This window comes from Rhinopithecus roxellana, chromosome 6 (genome assembly GCF_007565055.1).
Source record: "Rhinopithecus roxellana isolate Shanxi Qingling chromosome 6, ASM756505v1, whole genome shotgun sequence".
In the NCBI taxonomy this organism is placed as follows: Eukaryota; Metazoa; Chordata; class Mammalia; order Primates; family Cercopithecidae; genus Rhinopithecus; species Rhinopithecus roxellana.
Genome location: NC_044554.1, coordinates 100,320,268 through 100,345,552, shown reverse-complemented (window position 1 = coordinate 100,345,552; position 25,285 = coordinate 100,320,268). Strand labels below are relative to the sequence as shown.

The window sequence follows — 25,285 nt, the reverse complement described above, 5'->3', positions numbered from 1 at the left end:
CAGGAGGATCCCTTGAGTCCAGGAGCTGGCAGTTGCAGCCAGCTGTGACCGTGCCACTTCACTCCAGCATGGACGACGGAGCAAGACTCTGTCTCTAAAAATAAGATCCACACACGAGCCCGCACACGAACAGGCACACTTACACGGCTTCTCTGAAGCAATTCTCCTGCCTCAGCCTCCTGAATAGCTAGGATTACAGGCGCGAGCCACCACGCCCAACTAATTTTCGTATTTTTAGTCGAGACAGGGTTTCACCATGTTGGTCAGGCTGGTCTCCAACTCCTGACCTCAGGTGATCCACCCACCTCTGCCTCCCAGAGTGCTGCACCCAGCCAACGTGTGTGTTTTCAGATGGGGAAATAATGCATGTTTGTAAGGTTAGTAGGACTGATCCAGTAGACAGCAAATGAATGTAGGGGAGGAGAGAGGCGATGTCATCAGTGGCACAATACTCTTGAGTAGCCAAGAGGAGCTGGACCCAGGACACAGTGGAGCCTGGCTGCAGACAGGAGTAGGGCCCCGTGGGGACATGTGGGTGGGTCTTGGAGGGTCTCATGAAATAGGAAGGCAGCCAGGTGGGCAGGAAGGGGTGGGAGCTGAGGAGAGAGGAGGAAGGGTGAGCCACAGGAGAGGAACGGTGGGATCCCTGAGGCCCGCTGGGGTTCATGGTCTGGGACTCCAAGTGAGACTGCACAGAGGTGAAGTGGCTTTTCTCCAGCTGTGTTCGGCTGCCCAGGTGCAGAAAGTGGACTGGCTGCAGCCAGGTGACAAGTCCTGCCAAGAGATGATGATGAAGGCAAGATCAAGCCCAGGAGGCTCAGCCCTGAGATTGCAGCCAGGTGAGGGTACGCTTGGGTGGGGAGGGTGGAGACGGGGAGGGTGGAAAGATCATTGAGGGATCATCAGGACATGCAGGTGAAGGCAGAGCGGGAGGCAGGGATGACTGAGGGCAAGGCCATGGGCAGGGCCAGGCCTGGAGAGTGACCATGAGTGGGGGCCTGGGGGAGAGGGTGTTTGGAGGGAGGGGAAGCCAAGGTCACCAAGAACAGAGCCCTGAGCAGTACAGAAGAGGGGTGCTGCAGCCGGGTGTGGGGCTCACGCCTGTTCATCCCAGCACTTTGGGAGGCCAAAGCAGATGGATCACCTGAGGTCAGGAGTTTGAGACCAGCCTGACCAACACGATGAAACCCCGTTTCTACTAAAAATACAAAAATTAGCTGGGCGTGGTGGCAGGCACCTGTAGTCCCAGCTATTTAGCAGGCTGAGGCAGGAGAATCACTTGAATCTGGGAGGCAGAGGTTGCAGTGAGCCGAGATCGTGCCACTGTACTCTAGCCTGGGTGACAGAGCGAGAGTCCGTCTCGAGAAGGAGGAAAGAAGAAAGAAGAAAAAGAAGAGTGTCTGGGAGTGTGAGCCGAAATCTTCTCGGAAAGAGGGAGCCCGTGGATACCCACACAAGGCCAGGTGGGTAGCAGGTGGCAGCTCCTGTCCCAGAAGCCAGAGTTCAGGATGAGGCAGGGAGGACGAGAAGGGGCCGGGGTGGCGGTGAGAGCTGCTGTGTGGACCACAAGTGCCCAGCAGGTGGCGCCAGGTGCTCAGACGAGAAAGACTAGGCAGGCCCCTCCCTGCAGTTCCCGCCGTGCTGGGCGAGGCCTGGGAATCTGCATTCCCCACCTTGCGTGGAGGCTGCTGGTGGGACTCTGAGGGCGGAGGGAACCATGTCTTAGCTGAGGTTGCGATGCCATCCCCCAGAGCCTGGGCAGACAGCGGCCACAGGAGGGGGCCTGGGGCTTCTTGCCACAGGAAATTGGGTCAGGCGTGCCCTCGACAGGACCCGAGCTGCACGAACCAGGCTTCGGTCATGTTGCTGTGAGTTGTGCCAGGGACTCTGAAGAACAAGCACGGGGCTGCAAGAGTGTCCTTCTTCCCCACTCTTTGGGGCTGCACCCCTGGGCCTGGGAAAGGTGGGATTTGGCAGGGGTGAGAAACCGCCGGCCATCATCACAAGCTAGTGCCCAGGCACTGCTCGGGTTGTACAAGGCAGGGAAGTGGGGTCCTAGACGCCTGCACAGGGAAGGCAGGGGGTGCATGGTACGGGGGGCGGTTACAGCTCTGAGTCTCCAAACTCAGCACAGTGACATTATCAGGGCAACCTCCAGCCTCCAGGGGCCGAGATGAGGAGCCCCTGTCCTGGGGTCCCTCCTTGGGATGCACAGAGTCCAGGTGCCTTTTTATTTTGTTTATTTATTTATTCTGAGACGGAGTCTTGCTCTGTTGCCCAGGCTGGAGTGTAATGGCACAATCTCAGCTCGCTTCAACATCCACCTCCTGAGTTCAAGCAATTCTCCTGCCTCAGTCTCCCAAGTAGCTGGGATTACAGGCACCCGCCACCGTGCATGGCTAATTTTTGTATTATTAGTAGAGACGGAGTTTCACCATGTTGGCCAGGCTGGTCCCAAACTCCTGACTTCAAGCGATCCACCCACCTCGGGCTCCCAAAGTGCTGGGATTACAGGCATAAACCACCACGCCCAGCCCTATTTTATTTTTATTTATTATTAGATGAGGTCTTGCTGTTTCCTCGGCTGGTCTGAAACTTCTGGCCTCAAGTGATCCTCCTGCCTTGACCTCCCAAAGGGCTGGGAGCAGAGGCATGAGCCACCAAGCACAGCCCTTCTGTTTTTAAAAAAATTTAAAGAGGCCAGGCACAGTGGCTCATGCCTGTACTCCCAGCACTTTGGGAGGCCAAAGCAGGAGGATCACTTGAGGCCAGGAGTTTGAGACCAGCCTGGGCAACATGGCAAAACCCTGTCTCTACTAAAAACACAAAAATTTGCCAGGTGTGGTGGCGCACACCTCTTATCCCACCTACTTGGAAGGCTGAAGTGGGAGAATCTCTTGAACCTGGGAGGGAGAGGTTGCAGTGAGCTGAGATTGCACCACTGCACTCCAGCCTGGGCAACAAAGCAAGACTCTGTCTCAAAAAAAAAAAAAACAAAAAAAACAAAAAAAACAAAAAAAAAATTCAGAGACAGGATCTCACTGTCACCCAGGCTGGAATGCAGTGGTGCAATCATGGCTCGCTGCAGCCCCAAACTCCTGGGCTCAAGCAATCCTCCCCACTCAGGTTCCTGAGAAGCTAAGACTACAGGTGTGTGTGCTAAGACAAGCCACCTGCTTGTCTAATTTTTAATTTTCTTGTAGAGATGGGGTCTCACTATGTTGCCCTGGCTGGTCTCAAACTCCTGGCCCCAAGCAATCCTTCCACCTTGGCCTCCCAAAATACTGGGATTACAGGTGTGGGCCACCACGCCTGGCCCCAAGTGCCTTCTTGCATGTCCAATTCTGGGCTCAGAAGGTGGGGCTGGGCTCAGAAGCAGGGGGTCACCCCGGAGAATATTTGAGAAGGCTGAGGCTGGGTGGGTACATGGGCCCAGTAGGCAGCAAGACTTGCCCATCGATCTGACAGACACGAAGATGGACCTAGCCCTGGCCCCTCCTTTCCCTCTGACCCCAGGCCCATGCAGCAAGACAGGCTGAAGTCACACAGCAGCCTGGCCCCTGGCCCCTCTGAGCCTGTGGAAAGCCCTAGTCGCCTGTGATTGGGGAGGGGGCATCATGAGACCCAACTCCATAGTTGTCCTCCCTCCCAGGCTTCCAATCCTTCCAGCGGATCCCACCTCTGCAACTCTGCCCAGGCTGTGCTGAGACCTGGAAGGCCTCTCCTCTCCCTACTCCATCTTGACAAAGCCTTCCTGCTTCAGCTCAGAGGCACCTCTTCCAGGAAGTTGGCCCTGATGACCCCAGTGGAAGGGAAGTTCCTTTCAACTGAGCGGGGAGGTGCCCCACCCTAGCAGCCCCTCCCAGACCCCAAGCAGCCTTGGGGCTCCCCAGGCACTCGCCTGGCAGAACGGAAGCAGGGGGTGGGGGCTGAGGTCTGCCACCCTGGCTGAGCACCCAGCAGCCCCTGTGGTTGCAGTTTTACTTGTTTTGAAAGCCTCATAAATGATCAGTAGTTTGGGAAGAAGGGCCTGGCTAGGCTAGACTCGGGGGGACATGGAGCCCCAGGGACCAGCCAGGCCGCTTTCTGACCAGCCTCTAATCTGGTGTGATGGCACCACTGGGGGGTGGGACACAGCTGTCCCCAGAATGTACCTGGGGGAGAAATGAGTTCACCTCCCCCGCTGGGTGAGTCACCTTCTGGGGGGTGGGAGGGCGGTGGATGGAAGAGGTCAGGCTGCCTCATTCCCCTAAGACACTGCTGAGCCTGCTTCCCCTTTTGAGGGCAGGGAAATGTCCCTCCCTCAGCTTGGAAGAGGAAGGGGCCCAGATGCGCCAGCCTGTGCACCTCCCAAGACGCCCCCTGACCTCCAGCACCTGGGGACTGCATTCACCTTTGTTCCCATTTCTCAGATAGAGAGGTCGAGGCCCCGGGAGGAGCCGGGCTTCCTCCCCACCCCACTTCTTGCTCCTCTGCTCTCCCCAAGGCTCACTCAGCCCCCACTCCCACTCCGCTCCACACACAGGGACATTTGAACATTAATGGGGACTCCCCAAGCCCCGGCGGGGCCCCCACAGCTGTGTCCATGGGTCTCTCTGATCCCTGGGTCCAGCCACACCTCCAACCCCAAGGCCCCACCAGCTCTGCGGGGAGGCGATGCCAGCTGCAGGCGGGGGCAGCGTTGGGGCCAGGGCAGAAGGCCTCAAGCCTCTGACTCAGCCGGGCAGGAAGGAGGCCAGGAGCCTCTGCCCGCAGCCTGTTCCGTCAAGACACCCCCTGCCCCACCCCGGAGTCTCAGCTTCCTCGTTCAGAAGAGGGGCCTGCACTGTCCTGTGAGAAGTGGGTGGGCACGTGGTGGGTGCTCAGGGAGGATCACAGCCACCCAGACGGGGGTCCGGCTGTGTGATGGTGAGGGCCCTCCATCCTCCCACCATCCCCATCACTGCCCACACCCCCTGGGCAGCTGCTCTGCTAACTCAGAACCGGCCAACGCCAAGGTGGGGTCACAACCCTGCCAGCCGCCCCCAAGGCCAGGGCAGCCCCCAGCCAGGTTTAGAGTAAGGGGTCTCTGCAGGCCCATTTAGCACATCAGCACTCATCTGGAAGGGGCAGCGATGGGGGAGGGCAAGGTACCCCCGCAAAGAGAGGCACTTCTCACAGTGTGTTGTCTCCTTGGAGCAGAATGGGGGACGCAGAGGCAGCAGGACGGGGACCTGGAGCCCTGGGGAAGGGGGTCAGTCCAGAGCAGGAACTTGCAGGGGGCACGGCCAGGGCAGTGCCAGGCCAAGGGTGCAAGCCCCAGGGAGGGGGTGGGGGCTCATGGTGAAGAGGAAGTGAGTCGCCCCAGGGCTGCCGGGAGGGTGAGGGGAAGGAATCCCCACCGAGGTTGCGACACCCTCCCCTACTCAGTCACCCTCAAAGGCTGGATTTGAGGAAGGAAAAGCACTGCAGAGCTGCTGTGTTCAGAAAACAAGGGTCTGGATCTCTGCAGGGGCTGGGACCAGCTACAGTGGGGGCTCTGGCACTGCTCCTGCTCTCCAGGACTCCGCCCACCACCCCTGAGCGGGCTCCGGGCCTGGGGCCACCTCACAGGAGAGGGAGGCACAGCGTTACCAGCTGCGGGGCGGCTGGACCCACGGCCTGCCTGGCTTGGAGTCTGAGTGCCTCCCCAGCCCACCAGCCTGGCTACCGGACCTTGGACCTCAGCTGCTCCGTGCCTCAGTTTCCCCACCTGCAAAGTGAGGCGATGATGTGGACTCTGCGAGCTTGTGGCAGGAGTGAAAGTGGATAAGGAGGTCCCAGGCCTGGTCACAGGAGTCACTGTCCCTCCTGCAGGGGCTGGGCTCCCCAGTGGCCAGAGCCTTGGGGTTGCACTCTTGGCTGGGACCTAGAGCCCCCAGCACCCTAGACCTGTTCCTCCTGGAAGCACAGGGCCCACCCTTCAGCGACCACCTGACCCTGGGCGGGCCACACCTGTAGTCACCAGCAGGCAGCTATTGTGACATCAGGTTTCATTCCAAAACAGTTATCTCTAAGAGTTTCCTATCTACCTGCTCCATGCGGTACACCCAAGGCCAAGCCTCCCCTTCACCTGTGTGCCCGACCCCCCTCCCCCAGCTGCCCTGCGGCTTAGGCCCCACCTCCAGCCAAGACCACGACCCCCAGGGTTGCTGCAAAGAGCACCTTTATTCACAGCAAAAGGACGTCACCATAGCAACAACACTTAAATTCCCTGAGAACTTTTCCCTTATCATTCGCGTTCCTAGCTATGTCTTTGCAAAGAGAAAAACAACAAGAAACACACCCCATGGGGCAGGTGAGCCACGCTGGGCCCCGCAGGGAGGTGGCAGCTACGCAGCGGGAGGGCAGGGATGGGAGGTTCCAGATGCTGGAACGCATAAATACACAGAGTGCCGGACAGTCCCACTTCAGCTTTAACAACAAAGATGACCCCGAGTTTGGCTTCCGTTTTTTCTGATCCACAGAAAAGATAAGATAAAATAAGACCCTCCCCCACCCCCACCCCCCAAGCAAAAAACAAGAACACCCTACTTTTTACCCACCCCCTTTCAAAAAACAGCACAGTAAAAAAATACTGTCACAATATGTACAGACACGCCCACTGTGGGCGACTTGCTCTCTACTTTGGAGAGGAGATTAAATGCTGAGCTCTGACTCACCCTGTCCTGGGGAGGCAAAGGGAAGGCCTCGGAGGGGGCCTGGAAAACTCCCCACCCAGAAGAGCTGGAAGGGGAGCCACTGTTTGGACAGCCAGCCACTGGGGGCTTTGTGGGGCCACTGGAACTGGGCGGTGGCTACCGTTACTCTAAGCCACAGAGCCCAGGCCAGAAGGAAGGGGATTGGGTCATGCACCTCCAGATCCAGCCTCCCCTGCAATGAACATGGCTCCGTGAGTTGGACTTGGGGTTATGACACAAGAGTCAGGATTTCAGGGCGCAGGTACCCCCAGCACAGAGCTTGTGCTCGGCAGAAAGAGAAAGACATCTACGCATCCCTGCAAAGTAGCCCAGAGCCCTGATCTACGCATCCCTGCAAAGTAGCCTGGAGCCCTGATCTACGCATCCCTGCAAAGTAGCCCGGAGTCCCCTAGCTGCAGGAAGATCCAAAATCGGTAGGGCGTGGTGGCTCAAGCCTGTAATCCCAGCACTTTGGGAGGCCGAGGCGGGCAGATCACGAGGTCAGGAGATCGAGACCATCCTTGCTAACACGGTGAAACCCCGTCTCTACTAAAAAAAATACAAAAAAACTAGCCGGGCATGGTGGCGGGCGCCTGTAGTCCCAGCTACTTGGGAGGCTGAGGCAGGAGAATGGCGTAAACCCGGGAGGCGGAGCTTGCAGTGAGCTGAGATCCGGCCGCTGCACTCTAGCCTGGGCCACAGAGCGAGACTCCATCTCAAAAAAAAAAAAAAAAAGATCCAAAACTCCTCAGAGTGGCCTCCAACACACAAATCTTTCCTCCAAGCAGGCCTTGCAGCCCACTGACTCTCGGGGCAGAGGCACATAAGTGGCGCTTGTGCCTGCCCCTCCACAGAGCAGAACTGCCCAGCAGCCTGCTACCCAGGTGGGCATACAGTACACACACACACGCATACACACACACACATGCACACACACATGCACAGGCACGGCCCTGGGGGAGCCTCGAATCCCGAGGCCAGGGCAGCGCAACAGGGTCACTGGGCCCTTTGGATACCAGGGGCGCCCAGGGGTTGGGTCTCAGCCATGGCTGCTAGAAGATGGCAGTGCGGGGACACCAGGGTGTGTCCGGGTACAGGTGGCAGTGGATGGAGCGGAACCTGTGGGAACAGAGCAGGGGCTGGTCTGTGTGGGTGGCAGGAAGGTGCTGAGCTCCCATTTGCAGTCCCACAGCACTGGCGGCCCCACCCCATGCAAGCAGGACTCCGGAGGGGACACCTCTGTGTAGAGTCACGCTGCTTAGAGAGACCCCGCTGCAGCTCGGCGAGGTCCCCTGATGCCCCTACACCACCCCACGCAAGGCCATCTGGGCCAGGGTTTCCTCACCTGGATGGGTCGGCCTCCACCGAAAAGGGCCCCTTCACGTGGACGGCATTCCGCTTGTTTTCAAACATACCGTAGCTCAGCGTCACCTGTGGGGAGGGGACGGAGTGATGCAGGGAGGGGCCCTGGCATCCCTGGGCCCTGCCCCAGGCTGGCCACACAGCTCTGAGTGCGGCAACGGCCCTGCCTTGGCCTCCCTTGGACCTGGAAGGACACCTGCCCTGCGCACCCCAGGAATAAGGTCTCAAACTGGGGACCAGCTGGGGCTGGCTGCATCGCCAGCCGTCGACAAAATACACACAATAGGCGCATCACAGCGAAGAGAAGAGATGGCAGGGAAACAAGCCGCCATAAACAGCTTTCAGCTCATGGCAGGAAAGACCCCCCTGGCTGACAGTGATGTGCTGCCTGGCCTCCCTGTTTAGAACAGTGCCCCACCCCCCTGCGCCCCTCTCGGCAGCCACGCGTCCCTTCCTGCGCTCTCCGAGTCCTGGCGGGGCCCGGAGGATGGTGCACCTGCTCGTGGAGCTCCGAGGTGAGCACCTGCTGCAGGTTCTCCAGGTGGGAGTGGAAGAGGCCGCTGCGGATGAGGGGCACGCCCAGCAGGGCCTCCACGATGTAGCCAATGGTGCAGTCATCAGGCAGCCGGATCCGCTCGGCAGTGTTCATGAAGTGACCCCCGCTGTGGGAGGGAAGGGCCCAGACCGGTGAGCAGAGGCGGGAGCCATCTGCTGGGAGCTGGGGAGGCCCCACCAGGCAAAGGCGCTGCAGCTCAGAGGGGAGCCCTGGAGAGAGCTCTGAGCTGCAGCTCCCTCCGCCTCCCCTGGCCACAGCCAGGGCACACTCCCTGCACGGCTCCTGTGCTTGGTGGCTCTCTGTGGTGGGAATCTGGGTGCAGGAAGGAGTCCTGCTGGATGGTGCCTGGGGTGCTCTGAGCAGGTCGGGCTTGGGGGCAGCTGCCATAAACACAGCTGCCCTCTGAAACCCAGAAGGAAGTGGAATATAGGCAGTAAATGGGCAGTGCCACACAGGAGGCTGGGGACTCCCCGCGGCTGGGAAGATGAACCAAGCCAGGCCCCACGATGGCGGGGAGCCTGGGACCGGGCTGGCCTAACTTGTGCAGGGCACTCACCTGGCCCACGGGCTCATCTTCAGAGCCAGCCCACGGCTGATGCAGAAGCCAGCACCGCCCGTGGCAAACCAGAAGTGGACAGGACGCTGGGAGAAGGGAGAAGGTGTCCTGAGACCCGGGCGCTGTGCCCCTCGCTGTCCCCCGCCCCACTCCGGGTGTGTGCTCTGCGTGGGCATGGGGGACTGGGAGAGGGCAGGCACTCACCACCTTGTTCTCGCTGACCCGTTCCGTGGCCTGGATGGGCCTGTCCAGGCTGGGCTTGCCGATGTAGATGTCCCGGGTGTGCGGGTAGCTGGCCAGCAGCCGCAGCAGGGCCCGCAGGTTGACGTAGTTGTCATCGTCCACGTGGCAGAACCACCTGAGGGCAAGGCAGGGCCATCGGGGGAGGGCATGCCGGGGCGGGCGCTGCCAGGCTCGGGCAGGGAGATGGGGGTCCCCCCGGGCCACACTCACTTCCTGCCGGACTCGATGAAGTGGTCATACTCCACAGCCATCTTGCAGGACAGCGCCTGGCGGCTGTGGGCGGCCGAGCAGTTCGTGATGACCACATTGCCTGTGGACGGGGGAGCAGCTGTGAGTAGGTCTGAGTCGGCTCCCAGAGAGGGGCCTGGCCTGGGGGACGCCGTGGGGCCCAGGGACTCGAGAAAAGCCCCCTAGTTCAAGCTGGGCCCGGCCCTAGCCTCCCCTACCCTAGCTCGGGGCTCGGGCCTGCGGACCCTCCCCCAGCCCAGCCCCCTCCAGGGCAGCCCCGCCCCCGCCCATTCAGGCAGTTTTTTCCCAGCACCCGCCACCTGTTGCCGCTGCCTGGGCTCAAAGGGACCCGGGGGGCTGAATGGGCTTCATTTGCATGAGAATTGGGGGGCCCCGAGTGGTGGGGCGGGGCGGGGAGCAAACCCCATGAGTAAACTGCCCTCCTCGTCCTGCCCTTGGTGACCTCTCAGCCCAGAGGAGCCAGGAGGCTGGAGGGGGAGGGTTCCGCTCTGGATGGAGGCCTGGGCCCCCTCCCGCCCCAAGTCCAGGGCTCACCCGTGTGCCTGGCCAGGGCCTCATCTTCCCCGTCAGTGAAAATGAATGTCTGGAAGGAGAAAATCAGCCCTCAGCAGCCAGCCCTTCATCTCCACCCCAGGGCCATCTGTGGGGGCCGGACGGGGCACCCTGGAGTTGCTGCAGCTGCAGCTCTGTCACACTGACACCCACCCTTCTCTGGGCCTTGGTTTCCCCACTCATGCGGAGTAGGGCTCAAGTGCCCCATCTCAGTGCCATCTGGGCCAGGGCTCACGCATTCACTCACGCATTCACTGGGGCTGGGGGATGGAGCCTCACTCCCCAACCTCGACAGCTGTGCCCAAGGTCGTCCAGGCGCAGTGAGGCACGAGCCAGGTGGTGCACCTCGCCCGCCCGCCAGGTAACCGGTTCCCGGCCCGCCCCGTGCACCTGGCGGGGCACACACCCTTATTGACACAGCACCCGGCCTGCCACTTGGAGGCTGCTGGAAAGGCAGGGGACAGGCGGGGTGGCGGGAGGGACAGGCGGAGGAGGTCGGCTTTGGGAAGCCAAGTCTCAATCACTCGGGGTTGGGGACAAAGGCCTTCGCTGGGCGGCTGCCAAGCCCTGGCGGACAAAGGGCCCAGAGGGAGGATGAATCACCAGGCATTGTCCGCCAGCTTTGTCCTGGGCTGGCGGGCGAGGGGCGCCGGGCCGGCCTTAACTCGGCCGAGTTAAGCAGAGTGGCCACGCCGCCCATTACCATACAGCTGGCCTGGTTAACCGGGCCGAGCTGGGCACGAGGTCCCGCGGGTAGGGTGCAGCCACCAGCACTGCAGCCCCCACCCCCAGCTGCCCTTTGGGCCAGCACCCCTGTCCTGGATGACCTGCAGGACAAGTTACCCACTCTGAGCCAAAGCAGCCCTGAAGTTCTGCAAAGTTGCCGACGGTCAGCAGGGTTGTGGCAGGAAACCTCAGGTGTCCCCAGCCCCCAGGTCAGGGGCCCCCAGTACCCATGCAGCCCAGCACCCCTCCCACTGCTCAGGCAAGGAAACCCAGGCTTGCCCAAGGCCACAGCCCACCTGTGCCAGCACGTGGCCGCCCCCTGCCAGGAGCACTCTGCGGAAGAGGAGGGGGCCGCCAGGGCGGGGCCAGGAGTCGCCAGCGCCCGCCTGGGCCTGCCGGCACACGGGGAGGAATGTTCCTTCCTCTGCCCGGCCCGCCCAGCGCGTGCCGCCCGGCGCACCCTGGCATGGCTGAGTGCAAAACCCAGGGCGTACGGGCAATGCTCTGACCGAGACAACCCCCCCATGCCCACCCGGCCTCAGTTTCCTTCCCTGTACACACAGGCCCCACAGAGGCCCTGGAACACCTTGGTGGTCTCAGATCCTTGTCCAGCCTGACCCAGCCCTGGGCACATGCTCACTCAGGTGAGGCCCAGAGCTAAGGGGGTGGCTGGCTGGGTCTCCGCCTCTCCATGCGTGCACCCCTCCTGCAGCACCCATAGACACCCCAGGGCAGCCGCACGCACAGACTCGCACCCAGCCCCTTGGCCTCCCCAGCATCTCAGCCCAGGAATGCCGTGGGAGGCGGAGGGCCAGCCCCTGCAGACGCTCCACTGCGCCGCTGGGTTAAAAGGAAAATGCTTTCTTAATGAGATCAAGGGAGGCCTGTTCTCCCGAGATTTGGTGGTGCCCTAAAAACCCAGCCCAAGGCTACAGAGATTAAAGTCACCTTTGTTCAGCTCAGGGAGCAGGGAGGCCTCTAGAACAGCATCTGAGAAGGCGGGGCTGTGGGGTGTGGGGGTGCCGGGCCAACTGTCTCCCCACACCTGAGCCACCAGGAGGGGAGGGAAAAGGCCCTGCTGGGCTACGGGCCTCACCCGCCACTCAGAGCCCCTGTCTCCTTTTCTGTAAAACGGGCATAACAGAGTTTCCCTGGGCAGAGAGCAAAGTGCAGAGACAGATTCTGTCCCTTCTCCCTGACAGTCCTGGGAGGGGGGCGCCATTACCAGCTGAGGCACAAGTGGGGAAACTGAGGTGCAGGTACCAGCCTGAGGTCATACCCTGGGGCCGAGGTGGTGCTAGACCAGCCCAGTCCCTGCCCTCGAGGGACCCAGACCCCCCAGTGCCACCTAACTTCCCAGATGAAGACGGGGCTGCAGGAGGAAGAGCCGGGTGGATGAGGGTGGACGGCGGCGGGGGCCGGGGGACACCCACAGGAAGCGGCATTGTTCCTGGAACCGCGATTCAAAGAAACACAGGATGCCAAGTTCTCCCCAGCAATTGTGGCCGCTGCGGTGGCAGCTCGGCAGCCTGGCTGCTCCTGGGAGGGGTGGGGAACCTCTGGGCCAAAGGCCAGGCTCTTCATCCTGGACTCCAGGCCCATCTCGGCATGGCCCCTGCTGATCAACCGACCCTCCCCCCAGCCACCACTCCAGTTGCTAGAAGTTTCCTGCACAACCCCCACGCTGTGGTCATCACCATGCCCGGATGGAGTGCCCTTTCTGGGCACTTTTTTACTCAGTCTAGCTCAAATGGTGCCTCCTCCAGGAAGTCTTCCTTCCCTCCCTCCCTTCCCCCAGCATGTGGGTCAGATGCCCACTGTTGCCTCACACAGCGTCTCGGGGTTTTCCCCCCACACAGCCCTGACATCTTTCTATCTCCCCCATCAGACCGCGTCTGAGTCACTCCGTGCAGGGCTAGGAGAGGGGGGCCCTCTTCTGTGGGTTTCCAGGACCCCTGCCCATCACCCACCACAAGGGGGGCTTTGCTAGCTGTGTGCTGGTGAACTGAGGCTGAGGGCAGATTCAACCTTTCCGCTGGTGACCCTCCAATAGGGACCTCAGGGCTCAAGGGAGTGATGGCCCCCACCTCGACCCTGAGTGCCCGCCGGTTTCACCCCATGCCTGCAGGCTTTGCCAGTCTCTTACAAAATGCTCCTGGAAGGACCATGTTCCCCCATTTCAGAGACGAGAGTGAGGGTCTGAGAGGCTCCAGGTCTTACTCAGGATCACACAGCCCAGCTGGGACTGATAACTGAGACCCTCTGACCACATCCCCTCCGCTGAAGAAAGGTCCCAAATTCCAAGATGGGAGGTGCTCAGAGCTGGTGGCAGCCCAGAGTGGGGCTGAAGGATGCCCAAGGTCACATAGCAGGAAGGCTTGAGTGCTGGGGGTGGGGGGCCAGGCTCAGGGATGGTGCCCCAAAAGGACTGTCAGGAAGAGATGCTGGCGGGGGCGGGGGGCGCTGGCCCCCTCATCGCCAGGCAACCTGAGTGGCCAGCACGCCAGCAGCGGTTCCCACGGAGCGCGTAGCTGCACACAAGGGGCCCGACGCCTTTCTCGCTGGAGAAAGGGGCTTTGTTACCTTGCCCAAGGGGCCGGCGTGAGAGCCGCCCGGCGCTGGGAATCCTAACGGCCCGGCCGCCAAACAAAACGCACGGCCCCCGCCACCCCCTCCCGCCAGCCCGCTGAGCCCCTGGGAATGGGACGCTGTGTTCCCAGGAGGCTGCCATGGGGTTCCCAGGGCCCCTTCCCCACGCCGGGACCAGAGAGGACCCTGCCCCTCCCCATCCCCCTCATGACCTCACCAAGCCCTGCTCCCACCCACCCACAGTGCCCCAAAACAGGGCAGTGCCAGGCCAGAAGGCCCTGAGTCTCCCGGGTTTGAGCAGAGAGTAAGGCGTGCGGGGTCTTCCCTGAGCCCCCATCCTCACAGCAAATGCCTCTGCATCTCCCAGCCCAGAGATGCCCCCCTCCACTCCCCGACTGCAAGCCCCACACACTGTCCCCATCCCGCCCCAGCCCAACCGTCCTGCTGTGGCCTCGAGGGAAATTTTCAAAGTGGGGTGTGTCTTAATTATGTGTGTGTAAGAAGCTGATGCCCAACTGAAGTGGGTTGTGCCCAAGGTTGCAGGCCTCAGAGACTCCTGCACTGTGCGGGGAGGGTCCCCACACAGACCCCAAACCCGGGGTTCTTTGAGATGTATTCCCCAGGACCCACCAACCAGCAATGACTTCCCTCCCCGCACCTTAACGTGATGATGAGGAAAAGGCCCAGGGGTCAGAACCCCTCACTTCTCTAAAGGAAGAGCCTTTCTCCCCAGGAAGGGGTCTGAGCTGAGGGTAGATCCGAACAGAATCTGCTTGGGGAAGTTTGAAGGCGTAATGCCCTATGCATGCGCTCCAATGTTTGGGGGTGAGAAGTATCACAGGGCACCAACCCCAAGCACTAGAGACTGGTGTAGGGTCCTGCAGCCATCCAGGACTCTGGAGCTGGACAGGGGTCGAGGCCCCGGGTAGTCACACAACTGTAACGGGAAATTGGTCCCAGCAGGCAAACTGGCTGCAACGGGGTGCACTGGCGTCGCCGCCCCCAGATGGCCCTAGTGGCTGGATGGGGATGCAGCCTGGCCCCCATGGGACGCTGCCACCAACTGGACCAGACGGTGGGGCCCCGCCCCGCCCGCCAGTCCTTCCAGGCCGCCGGGGGCTCACCATCTCCTTGTGGCGCGAGATCCAGGTCTCCAGCAGCAGGTCGAGGCGCGCGCGGTGGAACTTTTTGGTGGTCTTGACAGCGATGAAGACGTCTCGGGGCGCGAGCGGCTCGGCCAGGGGACGCGGGTGGCTGTCGGCGGGGCGGGGGACGGCCCCGGGCGGCCGGCCCGCGTCTCTGCGCGCGCGAGTGAGCAGGCTGAAGTACTCGGACAGACTGTGCACCTCGCGGGCCAGCGCCCCGGGCGCCGCCGCCGCCGCCCCCAGCCCGGGCGCCGGGGCAGCCCCTGCGGGGCCCGCCAGGCTGCGCAGCGCGCGCCGGCCTCGCTCGGCGGGCAGCGGGGGCGGCGGCGGGTCGGCGGTGAGCACCAGCAGGCAGGCGAGCAGCGCGCCAGCCAGCGCCAGCAGCAGGCGCCGGCCGCAGCGCTTGAGCATGGTGTGGCGGCGGCCGCGCGGCTCGCCCTGCCCCGTGCGCCTGCCGTGCACCGCCCCAACGCCCCTCGCTCCGGCGGCGCAGTACAGCAGCGCACCGCTAGCGCCCGGAGCTCTTAAACCTCCCCGCCCCGGTCCCGCCCCCGCGCGCTCATTGGCTCCCTGGCTCGGGGGCAGGGCCTCGCGCCGGTCGAGGCTCCAGGCCCCCAGACCCACGTGGGGCCGCGGCTGGGGGCTGGGAACGACCCACAGGGGGCAACGGCCCCGCCCCCGGCGCGCACGTGCATGCCCCGCCCCCCTCGGGTGGCCCCTGCGGGCTGCGGAGGGGCTTGGGGACGTGGGCCCGGCCGGCGCCGGTGTCCCTGAAGAGGAAATCCAGCCTGGCCAGCGCCGGCCGGGGATGCACCGGGCGTCCCCGCAGGGGAGGGGCGCACCCTTGGCGCAGCGGGCAGGGTGCTGGGCCCCGGGCTCTGGGCTCCGACGGGCCGCGTTGGTGCCCGAAGCGCTGTGCGCTTCCCCACCTGAGCCCGGCTTCCTCCCCTTGGGACGCGGCAGGCCCTGCAAACTGGGGTGGCGACTGGGTCTTCCCGAGCGCTCGGTTCAGGGGAGCCGTTATTTGTACAGAGCAAGAGCTTGGCCACCTGTGCTGCAGGTGGGGACACGAGGTTCTGACGAGAAAGCACCAGAACCAAATTCCGCTCCTTCCTCCCAGGCTAATTTCCTCGAGTCCCGGCCCTCCGTCGGGCGGGTTGGGTCCCCGAAATCCTCAGGCACCCCGTGACGAGGAGAAACGAAGGCTGCCACTTCCCTCGCCGGATGAAAGGCCGCCTTCTGTCCCATTTGGTCGCCTTGCGCTCGGGCCAGATGTGGCCCAGCTGTGCGCCCTCCCGGCCCGCCTCCCCGGCACATGGCCCCCACCTCCGGCCCTTCCCACGGGCCCGGGCCCAGGCCCGCCCCTCGCACGAGCGGGGGCGGCAGGAATGCGCGCCGGCAGCCGAGGGTGAGGGGCGAGGGGCCCGGAAGTGGCCAAGGGTCCCCTGAGCAGGGTGTGAGCCCCCTGCCCGTCACCTCCTCCGGAAGCATGGACGGGCGTGGCTCTGCGCGTGGCTGCGCTGCCTTCCCGTGCCCTCCTAAGCACGGTCTCTGCGACCACCACGACGACCACCATCGCCACCACCGCGGCTAAACTGCTCCCCTCGGACGCTGACAGTGATGTTCATGCCTGAGATGGCATTTTAAATTATTTAAGTGCCCCTTGGCGCTCCTCTCCTTTCCTCTACCTGAATGTCAGCCGCAAGACAACAGCGACCTGTCATCCCGACCTGGAACAGGTTTTGGGACACCGTAGGTGCTCTGAAAAAATTCACTGGATAAATGTCTGGCCCCACTGTCAGACCCCCTCTAAGGACGATGTAGCCCATTTGCTCTTTGGGCCCCAGTGGCCCCACCCCTAGCCCCTGTACCGGCTGGGCGGTGTGGGGGATGGGGGTTCCCAGGCCTCTTCCTGGCCCCAGGTAATTAGCAGTCACCACCTCCGAAGGCAGATGCCCCAGCAGATGGTGCTGGCTGTGCCCAAGTGACAAGTCTCCCATGGTGTCACCTCCTGCCATAAACCCCTCCCCGATCAGCCAGAGCCTAGCCCTGGAGCCTCCAGGCAGCTGGAGAGGCTTGAGGGTGAGCCGGGGAGAAAAGGACCCAGTGGCTGGGTTGGCTGCCCCCACAAAGTCAGCTGAGCCCCAGCCCAGCCCCAGCCTCCGGACTGAGGGGTCTCCACGCCCCCACGTGCTTCACACCGATGACTTCAGCCTCTCCCGTATCTGAATTGTTTCAGAGAGGGAACCAGTCTCTTCCCTGGATCGCTTAGGCAGCCTCCACTCCCGTCCCACCTACTCCTATCCTACCTGCTTTGCTATTCTCCACGCTAGGATCATAGCCACTCACACAGCCACACGAAGAACAAAACCCTCCATAGCTCTCCACTGGCTGAGTTCAAGTCCCGCCTGATGTCCACGTACCTCGTGACTTAGTCCTAGCTCGGTTTCTTGAGGCCCAGTCCCTCCTCATTCCGCAGCAGCCAAGCATGACCTAGCCCCCAAATCTTTGGATGGGCTGTGCTTTGTATCTGGACTTTACATCAGTGGCACCGATGGTGGGTGCCGTGCCACCCTGCACCCCACCTGACAAGGGGCTGTGAGTCCATCTCTCCACAGTTCCCAGGCCAGGGGGTGGGACTTCCTGCCCTGAGCCCCCCATTACCCCTGCTCCCCAGCTACCCCTGACTGCAGTGCCTTTGACCCAGCAGGTCGTGGGAGCAAGGTGCCCATTGTACAGAAAGCAAGCGGGGTATTGTGCCAAGGGAGTGACTATACAGAGGTGAATGGCCCAGCCTGGCGGGGCACATGCATAGAACTGAATACGGGGGTTTCGCGTCTCTGTGTAGCCAGGAATGGAGGAGTGGGGGACCTGATGCTGCTGCCTGTCTGGAAGCAGCGGGAGGAAGCTTTACAGCATTCTTGTGGGGGCCGCAGGCTTTGGCAAGAATGAATCAATTTCTTTGCTGTCAGGAGAATGGAATTTCGTGGTAACTCCTTGAGGTCTGAAAACTGTTGAGGGGGTGGCCCAGTCTAGCCACCCCCGCCTGCTTCCCCAGGCTCCGCTTCAGCCTGAAACACTCCCCTCCCCCTCCAGACCCCAGGTCTCCCTCTAGGGGCCCGCTGGGTCATACAGCCCTGCTAGGGAAGTGGGCTGTGGGACGGTGCTCAGCCCTGGACAGGACAAGGGCAGCTGGGGAGAGGACAGAGAGGGCTGACCGGGTTGCCAGGGAAGCCTCTTGGGGCTGTAGGGTCCTGGGGAAGAGGGGCTGGGGGTAGAGGCTGCCCCAGGGTCCAGCCTGCCTTCCAAACCCAGAGGGGCCACTTCTCAGCTTTAAGACCTTGAACCTGTGATGTTACTCCCCGAGCCTCAGTTTCCCCACTTGTAACACAAGGATGACATACCATCCAGACCAGGCAGACCAGCTCTGGCCCTGGCACATGGCTTCATTGGCTTCTTGGACCCCAGCCTTCCCCTCCGCAGGGCCCCTCCACCAGTCCCAGTTTGGGGCTCCAGGGCAGCTGGGTGCACGAATGGCCCAAGAGACCTGCCTGCTGAGGTCAGGTGGAGAGCAGGCCCACAGGGCCAGGACCCACATGACCAGGGGCCCTACCCTCCTCCCCGAGCCGCCATCAGACTGAGACAGTGTTCTGTCCCCATCTGAGTCCAGGCCTCCTGTACCTGCCAGGGCTCAGCCCAGAGGTCTCCTGATGGAGTCAGTGCCACCAGGTCCCCAAAGCCATGGTCTGGGTCTGCCCTTGACACTCAGGCCTAGAAGGGAAGGACTCGGGGCTGGCTTTGAGGCGGCCATCTGCCTTCCCTCCCCCGGGCTGTTCCTTGGGGCTGCTGCGGCCTGCCCTCCTGCAGGGTCCTGGGAAGATCTGTGGAGACATAATGGGTGACCCATTAACTCGGCAGGAAGCCATCTGAGGCGCCTGTCCACTCATCGGCTGATGGAGAGCGGCCCCGCTCAGTGTCTTGGGAACCAGCTTCCTCCAGGCCAGCAGCAGTGCCCAGAGATGAAAATTCCTGGACAGAAATCAGCATGGTGGTGACTGTGGCTGGGGCAAGGCTGGCACCTCCCTGTCCTCTCCTGACACAGACACAAGAATACCAACCCCCAGGCTGGGGCCAGGCATCAGAACTGGCAGTGTGTGAAGCCCTCAGATGCCAGGGGACCCATGGATTTCCTAAAGGCAGGCGTGGCCTAGTGAGTGTCCTAGCCCAGGAGCTTCTGTGAGCAGCCCCTGCTGGCAGGAAAGCGGGTGATGGGAAGGTTGGCTGGGCTCAGCACAGCCGGTTCCCAAGGCCGGGGGAGGGATACTGCAGGGTGGCACAGCTGATTCCCATTACTGCAGCTGGGGCGGGCACTGCCCTAGACTAGCAGACTCCAGCTGTGAGTAGCGCCCCCATCATTCCCAACCCTGCCTGCCTGCTCTGCCCAGACCCCCTCTCCCGTTGTGTGGTCTTGGACCAGTGCCCTCCTCTCTGCGGGTCTGGGGACGTTACTTGACGCTGTAATAGGGATATGGGCTGGTGCCTCACCCCCCTGCCCACCAGGCTGCCTTGGGGTTGGTGCTCTGCAGCCATGAAGCCACGGCCTTTCCAACAGTGACCTGGCCCTTTCGCCTGCACCCTGGGGTCAGGCGTGGACAGAGGCCAGGCCCGTTAGAGTTCAGCCGACTTGGCCTCAGTGTCTGAGCAAGGCTTCGGGGGGCATCCGGGCCTGGGGCACCCTGCAGGGCCCACCAAGGGCTACCCCTCCTAGAACATCCTCCCCATCCCCCTCTGCTACCCCCATCCTGGTGCTGATCACATGAGGTTGTAACTGCTCCTTTATGTCTGCGTCCCTGGGGGAAGAGGATGCCTCTTGCTGCTTGTCAGGGCCTGAGACAAAGTAGGTGCTCAGTAAACACTGGTTGAACTGATTGGGGGGAATGGATATACAGATGGACAGATAGACTGATGGACAGATGGATAGATAGTTGGATGTTTGAATGAATGGATAGACAGATGGACAGACAGATGGAGGGATGGATTTATGGAAAGGTGGATGGATGGATGGATGGATGGATGGATGGACGGACGGATGGATGGATAGATGGATGGATGGATAGACAGACAGATGAACGGACAGGATGGATGGACGGATGGACGGATGGACAGATAAATGGATGGATGGATGGATGGATGGATGGAGGGATGGATGGATGGATAAGTGAATGGACAGACAGATGGATGGATGGATGGATGCATGGGCGGAGGGACAGATGGATGCATGGATGGATGAATGAATGGACAGACGAACGGATGGATGGATGGATGGATGGATGGATGGATGGATGGATGGATGGATGGAAAAGTGGATGGATGAACAGTTAGATGGAGGGGCATATGGATGGGCAGACAGACAGAGAGATGGATGGATGGATGGATGGAAAAGTGAATGGATGAACAGTTAGATGGAGGGGCAGATGGATGGGCAGACAGACAGACAGATGAATGGATGGATGGACAGACGGACAGATGGATGGATGATAGATAGACAGACAGATGAATGGACAGATGGATGGATGGATGGATAGACGGATGGATGAATGGATGGACAGATAAATGGACAGATGCATGGATGGATAGGTGAATGGACAGACAGACAGTTGGATGGATGGATGCCTGGATGGATAGACAGATGGATGCATGGATGGAGGCATGGATGGATGGATGAATGGATGGATGGATGGATGGATGGATGGATGGACAGATGAATGGACAGATGGATAGATGGATGAATGGATAGATGGATGGATGGAAGGATAGGTGAATGGACAGATGAATGGACGGACGGATGGATGGATGGATGGATGGATGGATGGATGGATGGATGGATGGATGAATGGATGGGTAGGTGAATGGACAGACAGATGAATGGATGGATGGATGGATGCATGGATGAATGGACAGATGGATGCATGGATGGATGGATGGATGGATGGATAGATGGATGGATGGACAGATGAATGGATGGATGGATAGATGGATGAATGGATGGATGGAAGGATAGGTGAACGGACAGACGAATGGATGGATGGATGGATGGATAGATGAATGCACGGACAGATGGACAGATGAATGGATGGATGGATGGACAGATAGATGGACGGATGGATGGATGGATGGATGGATGGATGGATGGATGGATGGACAGGTGAATGGACAGATGGACCAACAGATGATCTAATGGATGGATGGACGGACACATACGCACAGAGGCATGCAGGTGGCTGGGAAGGTGCTGAATGTCAGCTACTTGACAGCAGGACCGTGATGTGATTCTTGGCTGTACCCCAGGGCCTAGAGCAGTGCCTGTGTAGATCAAGTGCTTGATCAACATTGGTTGGTAGAGGTTTGGATGGAAGTATGGATGGGTGGATGTGCAAACACACAGAGGGCTCAAAGGAGCCTCTCTGACTCTGTCTCTCAAATGCCCAGCCCTGGGGAGCATAGGTCTCAGGGTGAGAAGACCTGGCAGGCCTGTCTCTGGCCTCTGAGCCGGCACAGGGCCTGGGGCCTGGGGGAGGGCTGTGCTGAGGGTGAATTCCCAGTGCCTAGGCACTATGTGCCTGCCCTGCCCTGGGGGCATTTCCAGACCCCACCTCCAGAAGGCCTCAGAGGGTCTCTCTAACTGTTGGTCTTACAGATGGGTCCGGGGGTCCAGAAAGGAGAGGGGGCACACCCTCGAGCCCACAGCAGGAACAGCGAGAGGCCTCAGCCTGGGGGCCAGGGCTTGTCCGCACCAGGAGGACAGCAGGACTGGGCCTGGCAGCTGCGCCTCTTTCTGGTGCTTCTGTCCCAGGCCAGCTGGGCCGTGGGGCTGGATGGGGCTAATCTGATTTGCAGAGCCCCCAGTATCAGAGCGCAGCCACCAGGATCCACTTACTGACGTCCTGCAGAGTCCAGATACCCACCAGGGAGGCACCAGAGCCACCCTGCCCCAGCCGGCTTTTGTCTTGCCAAGAATGGCTGGCTTGTGTGGCAGCCACAGCAGGCAGGGGGTGGGCTGTGGCCACACTGGTGCGTGTCAGGCCCCAGGCATGACCCCCCACCCTAGTCATGACCCTGTGCCCATGTCAGTGGGATGGGATCCAGAGCAGTGGGAGGAGGGGCTCGAGGCTGGGTGGAGGGAGCAGGGGTCAGTTTTGGCCCCAGGGGAGCCCTGCTTGCTGTGTGATCTTGGGCTTGTGTACCTCCCTGATCCCAGGCTCCCGTCTCTACCATGGGCCAATGTTTTCTTCTCCCTTGGAAGGGTCAGGGAAGACGATACAGCATCAAAGGATATTCCAGGCTGCTCTAGAAGCAGGAGGGGAGGTTATATCCCCAGGAATGGTGACCACACCTGCTTGAGAGAGGCCACCTCTCTGGTGTTGGACCATCTGTCTAGGACCTGAGAGCTGGTGTTGGGCTCCATCCATCCATCCATCCATCCATCTGTCCGTCCATCCTTCCATCCATTTCACCTGCTCATCCCACAGCCTCCCTGAGCATTTGCTCCATGCCCAGCTCTGCTTGGGGTACTGGGGAAACATAGGAGGTGAGGATTCAACAGGCGTTAGAAAGATGGGTCCAGCCCAAAGGTCCCCAGGGCCTGGACGAGGGAGAACCCACTGTGGGCTGGGACTGGGAGGCAGGGGACTTCCGGAAAGGCTTCCAGGAAAAGAGGTGACATTTGCCCTGGGGCTTGAAGGTTTGGGCAGGTGGAGGTGGAGGTTGTGCGGTCAGGCAAGGGTGTGTGAAGCAGGTGGAGGTGGAGGCTGTGAGGTCGGGGAGGGGTGTGGGGAGCAGGTGGAGGTGGAGGTTGTGAGGTCAGGGAGGGGTGTATGGAGTAGGTGAAGTTGTGGGGTCGGGTAAGGGTGTGGGGAGCAGGTGGAGGTTGTGGGGTCGGGCAGGGATGTGGGGGGTAGGTGGAGGTTGTGGGGTCGGGTAGGGGTGTATGGAGTAGGTGGAGGCTGTGAGGTCAGGCAGGGGTGTGTGGAGTAGGTGGAGGCTGTGAGGTCAGGCAGGGGTGTGTGGAGTAGGTGGAGGCTGTGAGGTCAGGCAGGGGTGTGGGGAGCAGGTGGAGGTGGAGGTTGTGGGGTCGGGTAGGGGTGTATGGAGTAGGTGGAGGCTGTGTGGTCGGGCAGGGCTGTGGGGAGCAGGTGGAGGTTGTGGGGTCGGGCAGGGATGTGGGGGGTAGGTGGAGGTTGTGGGGTCGGGTAGAGGTGTATGGAGTAGGTGGAGGCTGTGGGGTCGGGCAGGGATGTGAGGGGTAGGTGGAGGTTGTGGGGTCAGGCAGGGGTTTATGGAGTAGGTGGAGGCTGTGGGGTCGGGTAGGGGTGTATGGAATAGCTGGAGGCTGTGTGGTCAGGCAGGGGTGTGGGGAGCAGGTGGAGGTGGAGGTTGTGGGGTCGGGTAGGGGTGTATGGAGTAGGTGGAGGCTGTGGGGTCTGGCAGGCGTGTATGGATTAGCTGGAGGCTGTGTGGTCAGGCAGGGCTGTGGGGAGCAGGTGGAGGCGGAGGTTGTGTAGTCAGGCACAGGTGTGTGGAACATCCATGGAGGTGAGGCTGGAGATAAAGAGAAGCCCGAGGATCTGGGTGTAGAATGCAGGGGTATTGGGGGAGACATGGGGGACTGCAGGTTCGCAAGCAAGAGGGAGGGCTGTGAGTGGCATTTTGGAGGAAAAGCAACCTGGAGACCCACCTCGGACAATGCGTGTCCAGCCTGAGCCTTCCTGTCTGTCCATCCATCCCTCTGAGCTTTGTGTCCTTGTGGCCAGAGAGGGAGGAAGCTGGAAGGGTGGCTGGGAGCCACCTTGGCCTCTGTCCTCCCTCCTCCCTTCCTTGGGAGGCTCTGCCGGTGTTGCAGCTTAGTCTGGGAAGGATTTGCAGAGGGAAGGCAGGGCCATATTGCTTAGGGGTGGGACCCTGGCAGGAGGGGACGGTGGAGGTGGGCATGGGGAGGTAGGGCAGGGTCTCTCTCAGGGCAGCAGAGGCTGGGCTGAGGCTGGCATCAGAGGAAAGTCCAGGCATGGGACGCACCTTCCTCTGTCTGCAGCCCATTTCTGTGCACACTGTCTGCTAGGGACTTACCCAGAGGGTGTTATCCAGGGCTGGTCCTGGTCTCTGGGGACACTTGATAATGAATGTTTGGAGACACTTCCGTTTGTCGCCTTTGGGCTGGGGCTGAGCAGCCATTAGGGTCTGGCTTATAGGGTCCAGGGAGGCTGCCTGACAGCCCCTCATGCACAGGACAGTCTCACAACCAAGAATGATCCACCTTCAATGTCAGGGGCCACAGCGCAGAAGCCATCCAAGAAATGGCAGGCCCTCCCCTGGCTGTGCCTTGGTGGGGCTCTTGCGGTGGTTCTCCTGCCACGCCTGGGGTCCACACGAGGTGGGCTTGTGCCTGGCCACGAGGCCCGGGAGCGGCGTGCTCCTGCCTTCTTGCAGGAGGTCACACAAGGGCAGAGGATGCAGCGGCCGGGTGTCCAGGACAGTGAGGCTGCCCTGGGTCGGAAGGATCACACAGGGAGTGTTCCGGGAGAGCCCATGGCGGGGGTGCTGGGAGGAGGCTGCGGCTGGGGCAGGGGCTGGGCTGCTCGGGCTGTGGTCCAGGCCTTGGTGAGGGCAGGGGTTGCAAAGCTTGGTCCCCTCCATCCCCCAGCACCCCCACTGCCACCCCCACAGCCTCCAGGTGGTCCCAGCCTCAGGACCTGAAGACAAGGCCAGGGCTGGGGTGGAGGGAGGGGCCACCCGGAAAGCTGTTTGCTCAGCCGGGGTTTAATCTCCAAAACAGGAAGGCCGTATTGACAGAAGCAGCAGCCGGAACTGCTGTGGGCTGCCAGGTTACACTCCCTGGTCCCTCCTCCTGTCCCCACACTGGGGGGCTCCCCCACGGACCCTGCCCTCAAATACAGCTGCTCCCATCACCTCCCACAGCCCCCCAGGCCATACCTTGGGGAGACAGTACCCCGCTTGCTCTGCAAGCTGCAGGGAGGACTGGTGCCAGAGTGGGGCAGGAGGCTGGAGGGGGTTTCAGGGTCACAGGCCTGGCCGAGCGTGACTCTTGGCCTCATTTTGCAAATGAGGAAGCTGAGCCCAGAGAGGGAAGTGAGCTGGTCCGGGTCCCACAGGGTGGGGTGAGGGTGGTCTGCCCGGGTGCCCCCACCCCAGGTCTCTAACCCACTCTTGGGAGTGGCTCTGTCCACCATCACCACTGTCCAACCTGCACAGCATCCCCCGTGCCTGGCCTCCCTGTCCCTGGGGTACCCGGGAGGGTGGACCCAGCGGAGGCTCAGCAGGGCTCAGCAGGGCTGTGTTGCCGTGAACCCTGTGGTAGTGGGTGGACATTATACATCCACCCACTGCCAGAGGAAGCTGCGGAGACGGGCAGGGTGGTATGCCAGGCAGCCCTAGCAACCTCTGAGGTCATTCTGGGGGGCCACTTCACCCAACAGCAATGTCAGGCCCCTTAAGAGCCTGGCGGTCCCTTATCTTCTCCCTAGTGGCTGACTCAGTAGGACTGGGGATCTCCAGGCAGGCCTGAGGGCCGCCCACCCCCAGGTCGCCCCAAGCA

At 61.4% G+C, this 25,285-nt stretch overlaps 2 protein-coding genes across 5 annotated transcripts; both read right to left on the bottom strand.

The window, feature by feature from the left end:
* Nucleotides 1-7,315: 7,315 nt before the first annotated feature.
* LOC104664990 (beta-1,3-N-acetylglucosaminyltransferase lunatic fringe) lies at nt 7,316-15,170 on the bottom strand. The gene is made up of 8 exons (XM_030932677.1): nt 14,656-15,170; nt 10,199-10,247; nt 9,626-9,725; nt 9,377-9,530; nt 9,173-9,258; nt 8,557-8,722; nt 8,044-8,129; nt 7,316-7,817 (listed from the first exon to the last, which is right to left on the bottom strand). The coding sequence occupies exons 1-8, from the start codon at nt 15,085-15,087 to the stop codon at nt 7,751-7,753; spliced, it is 1,140 nt and encodes a 379-aa protein (XP_030788537.1). The 5' UTR covers nt 15,088-15,170; the 3' UTR covers nt 7,316-7,750.
* Nucleotides 15,171-16,732: 1,562 nt separating this feature from the next.
* On the bottom strand, nt 16,733-24,773 carry LOC115898289. 4 transcript variants are annotated; one of them, XR_004058007.1, is made up of 4 exons: nt 23,800-24,773; nt 23,411-23,581; nt 22,070-22,247; nt 16,733-18,557 (listed from the first exon to the last, which is right to left on the bottom strand). XR_004058007.1 is itself a non-coding variant. In XM_030932678.1 (4 exons), the coding sequence occupies exons 1-4, from the start codon at nt 23,950-23,952 to the stop codon at nt 18,393-18,395; spliced, it is 594 nt and encodes a 197-aa protein (XP_030788538.1). In that variant the 5' UTR covers nt 23,953-24,773; the 3' UTR covers nt 16,733-18,392. The 4 variants fall into 4 exon arrangements, 2 of the variants coding, with proteins under 2 accessions (XP_030788538.1, XP_030788539.1); XM_030932678.1 differs by lacking the exon at nt 23,411-23,581 and adding an exon at nt 20,942-21,039; XM_030932679.1 differs by lacking the exon at nt 22,070-22,247.
* Nucleotides 24,774-25,285: the final 512 nt, after the last annotated feature.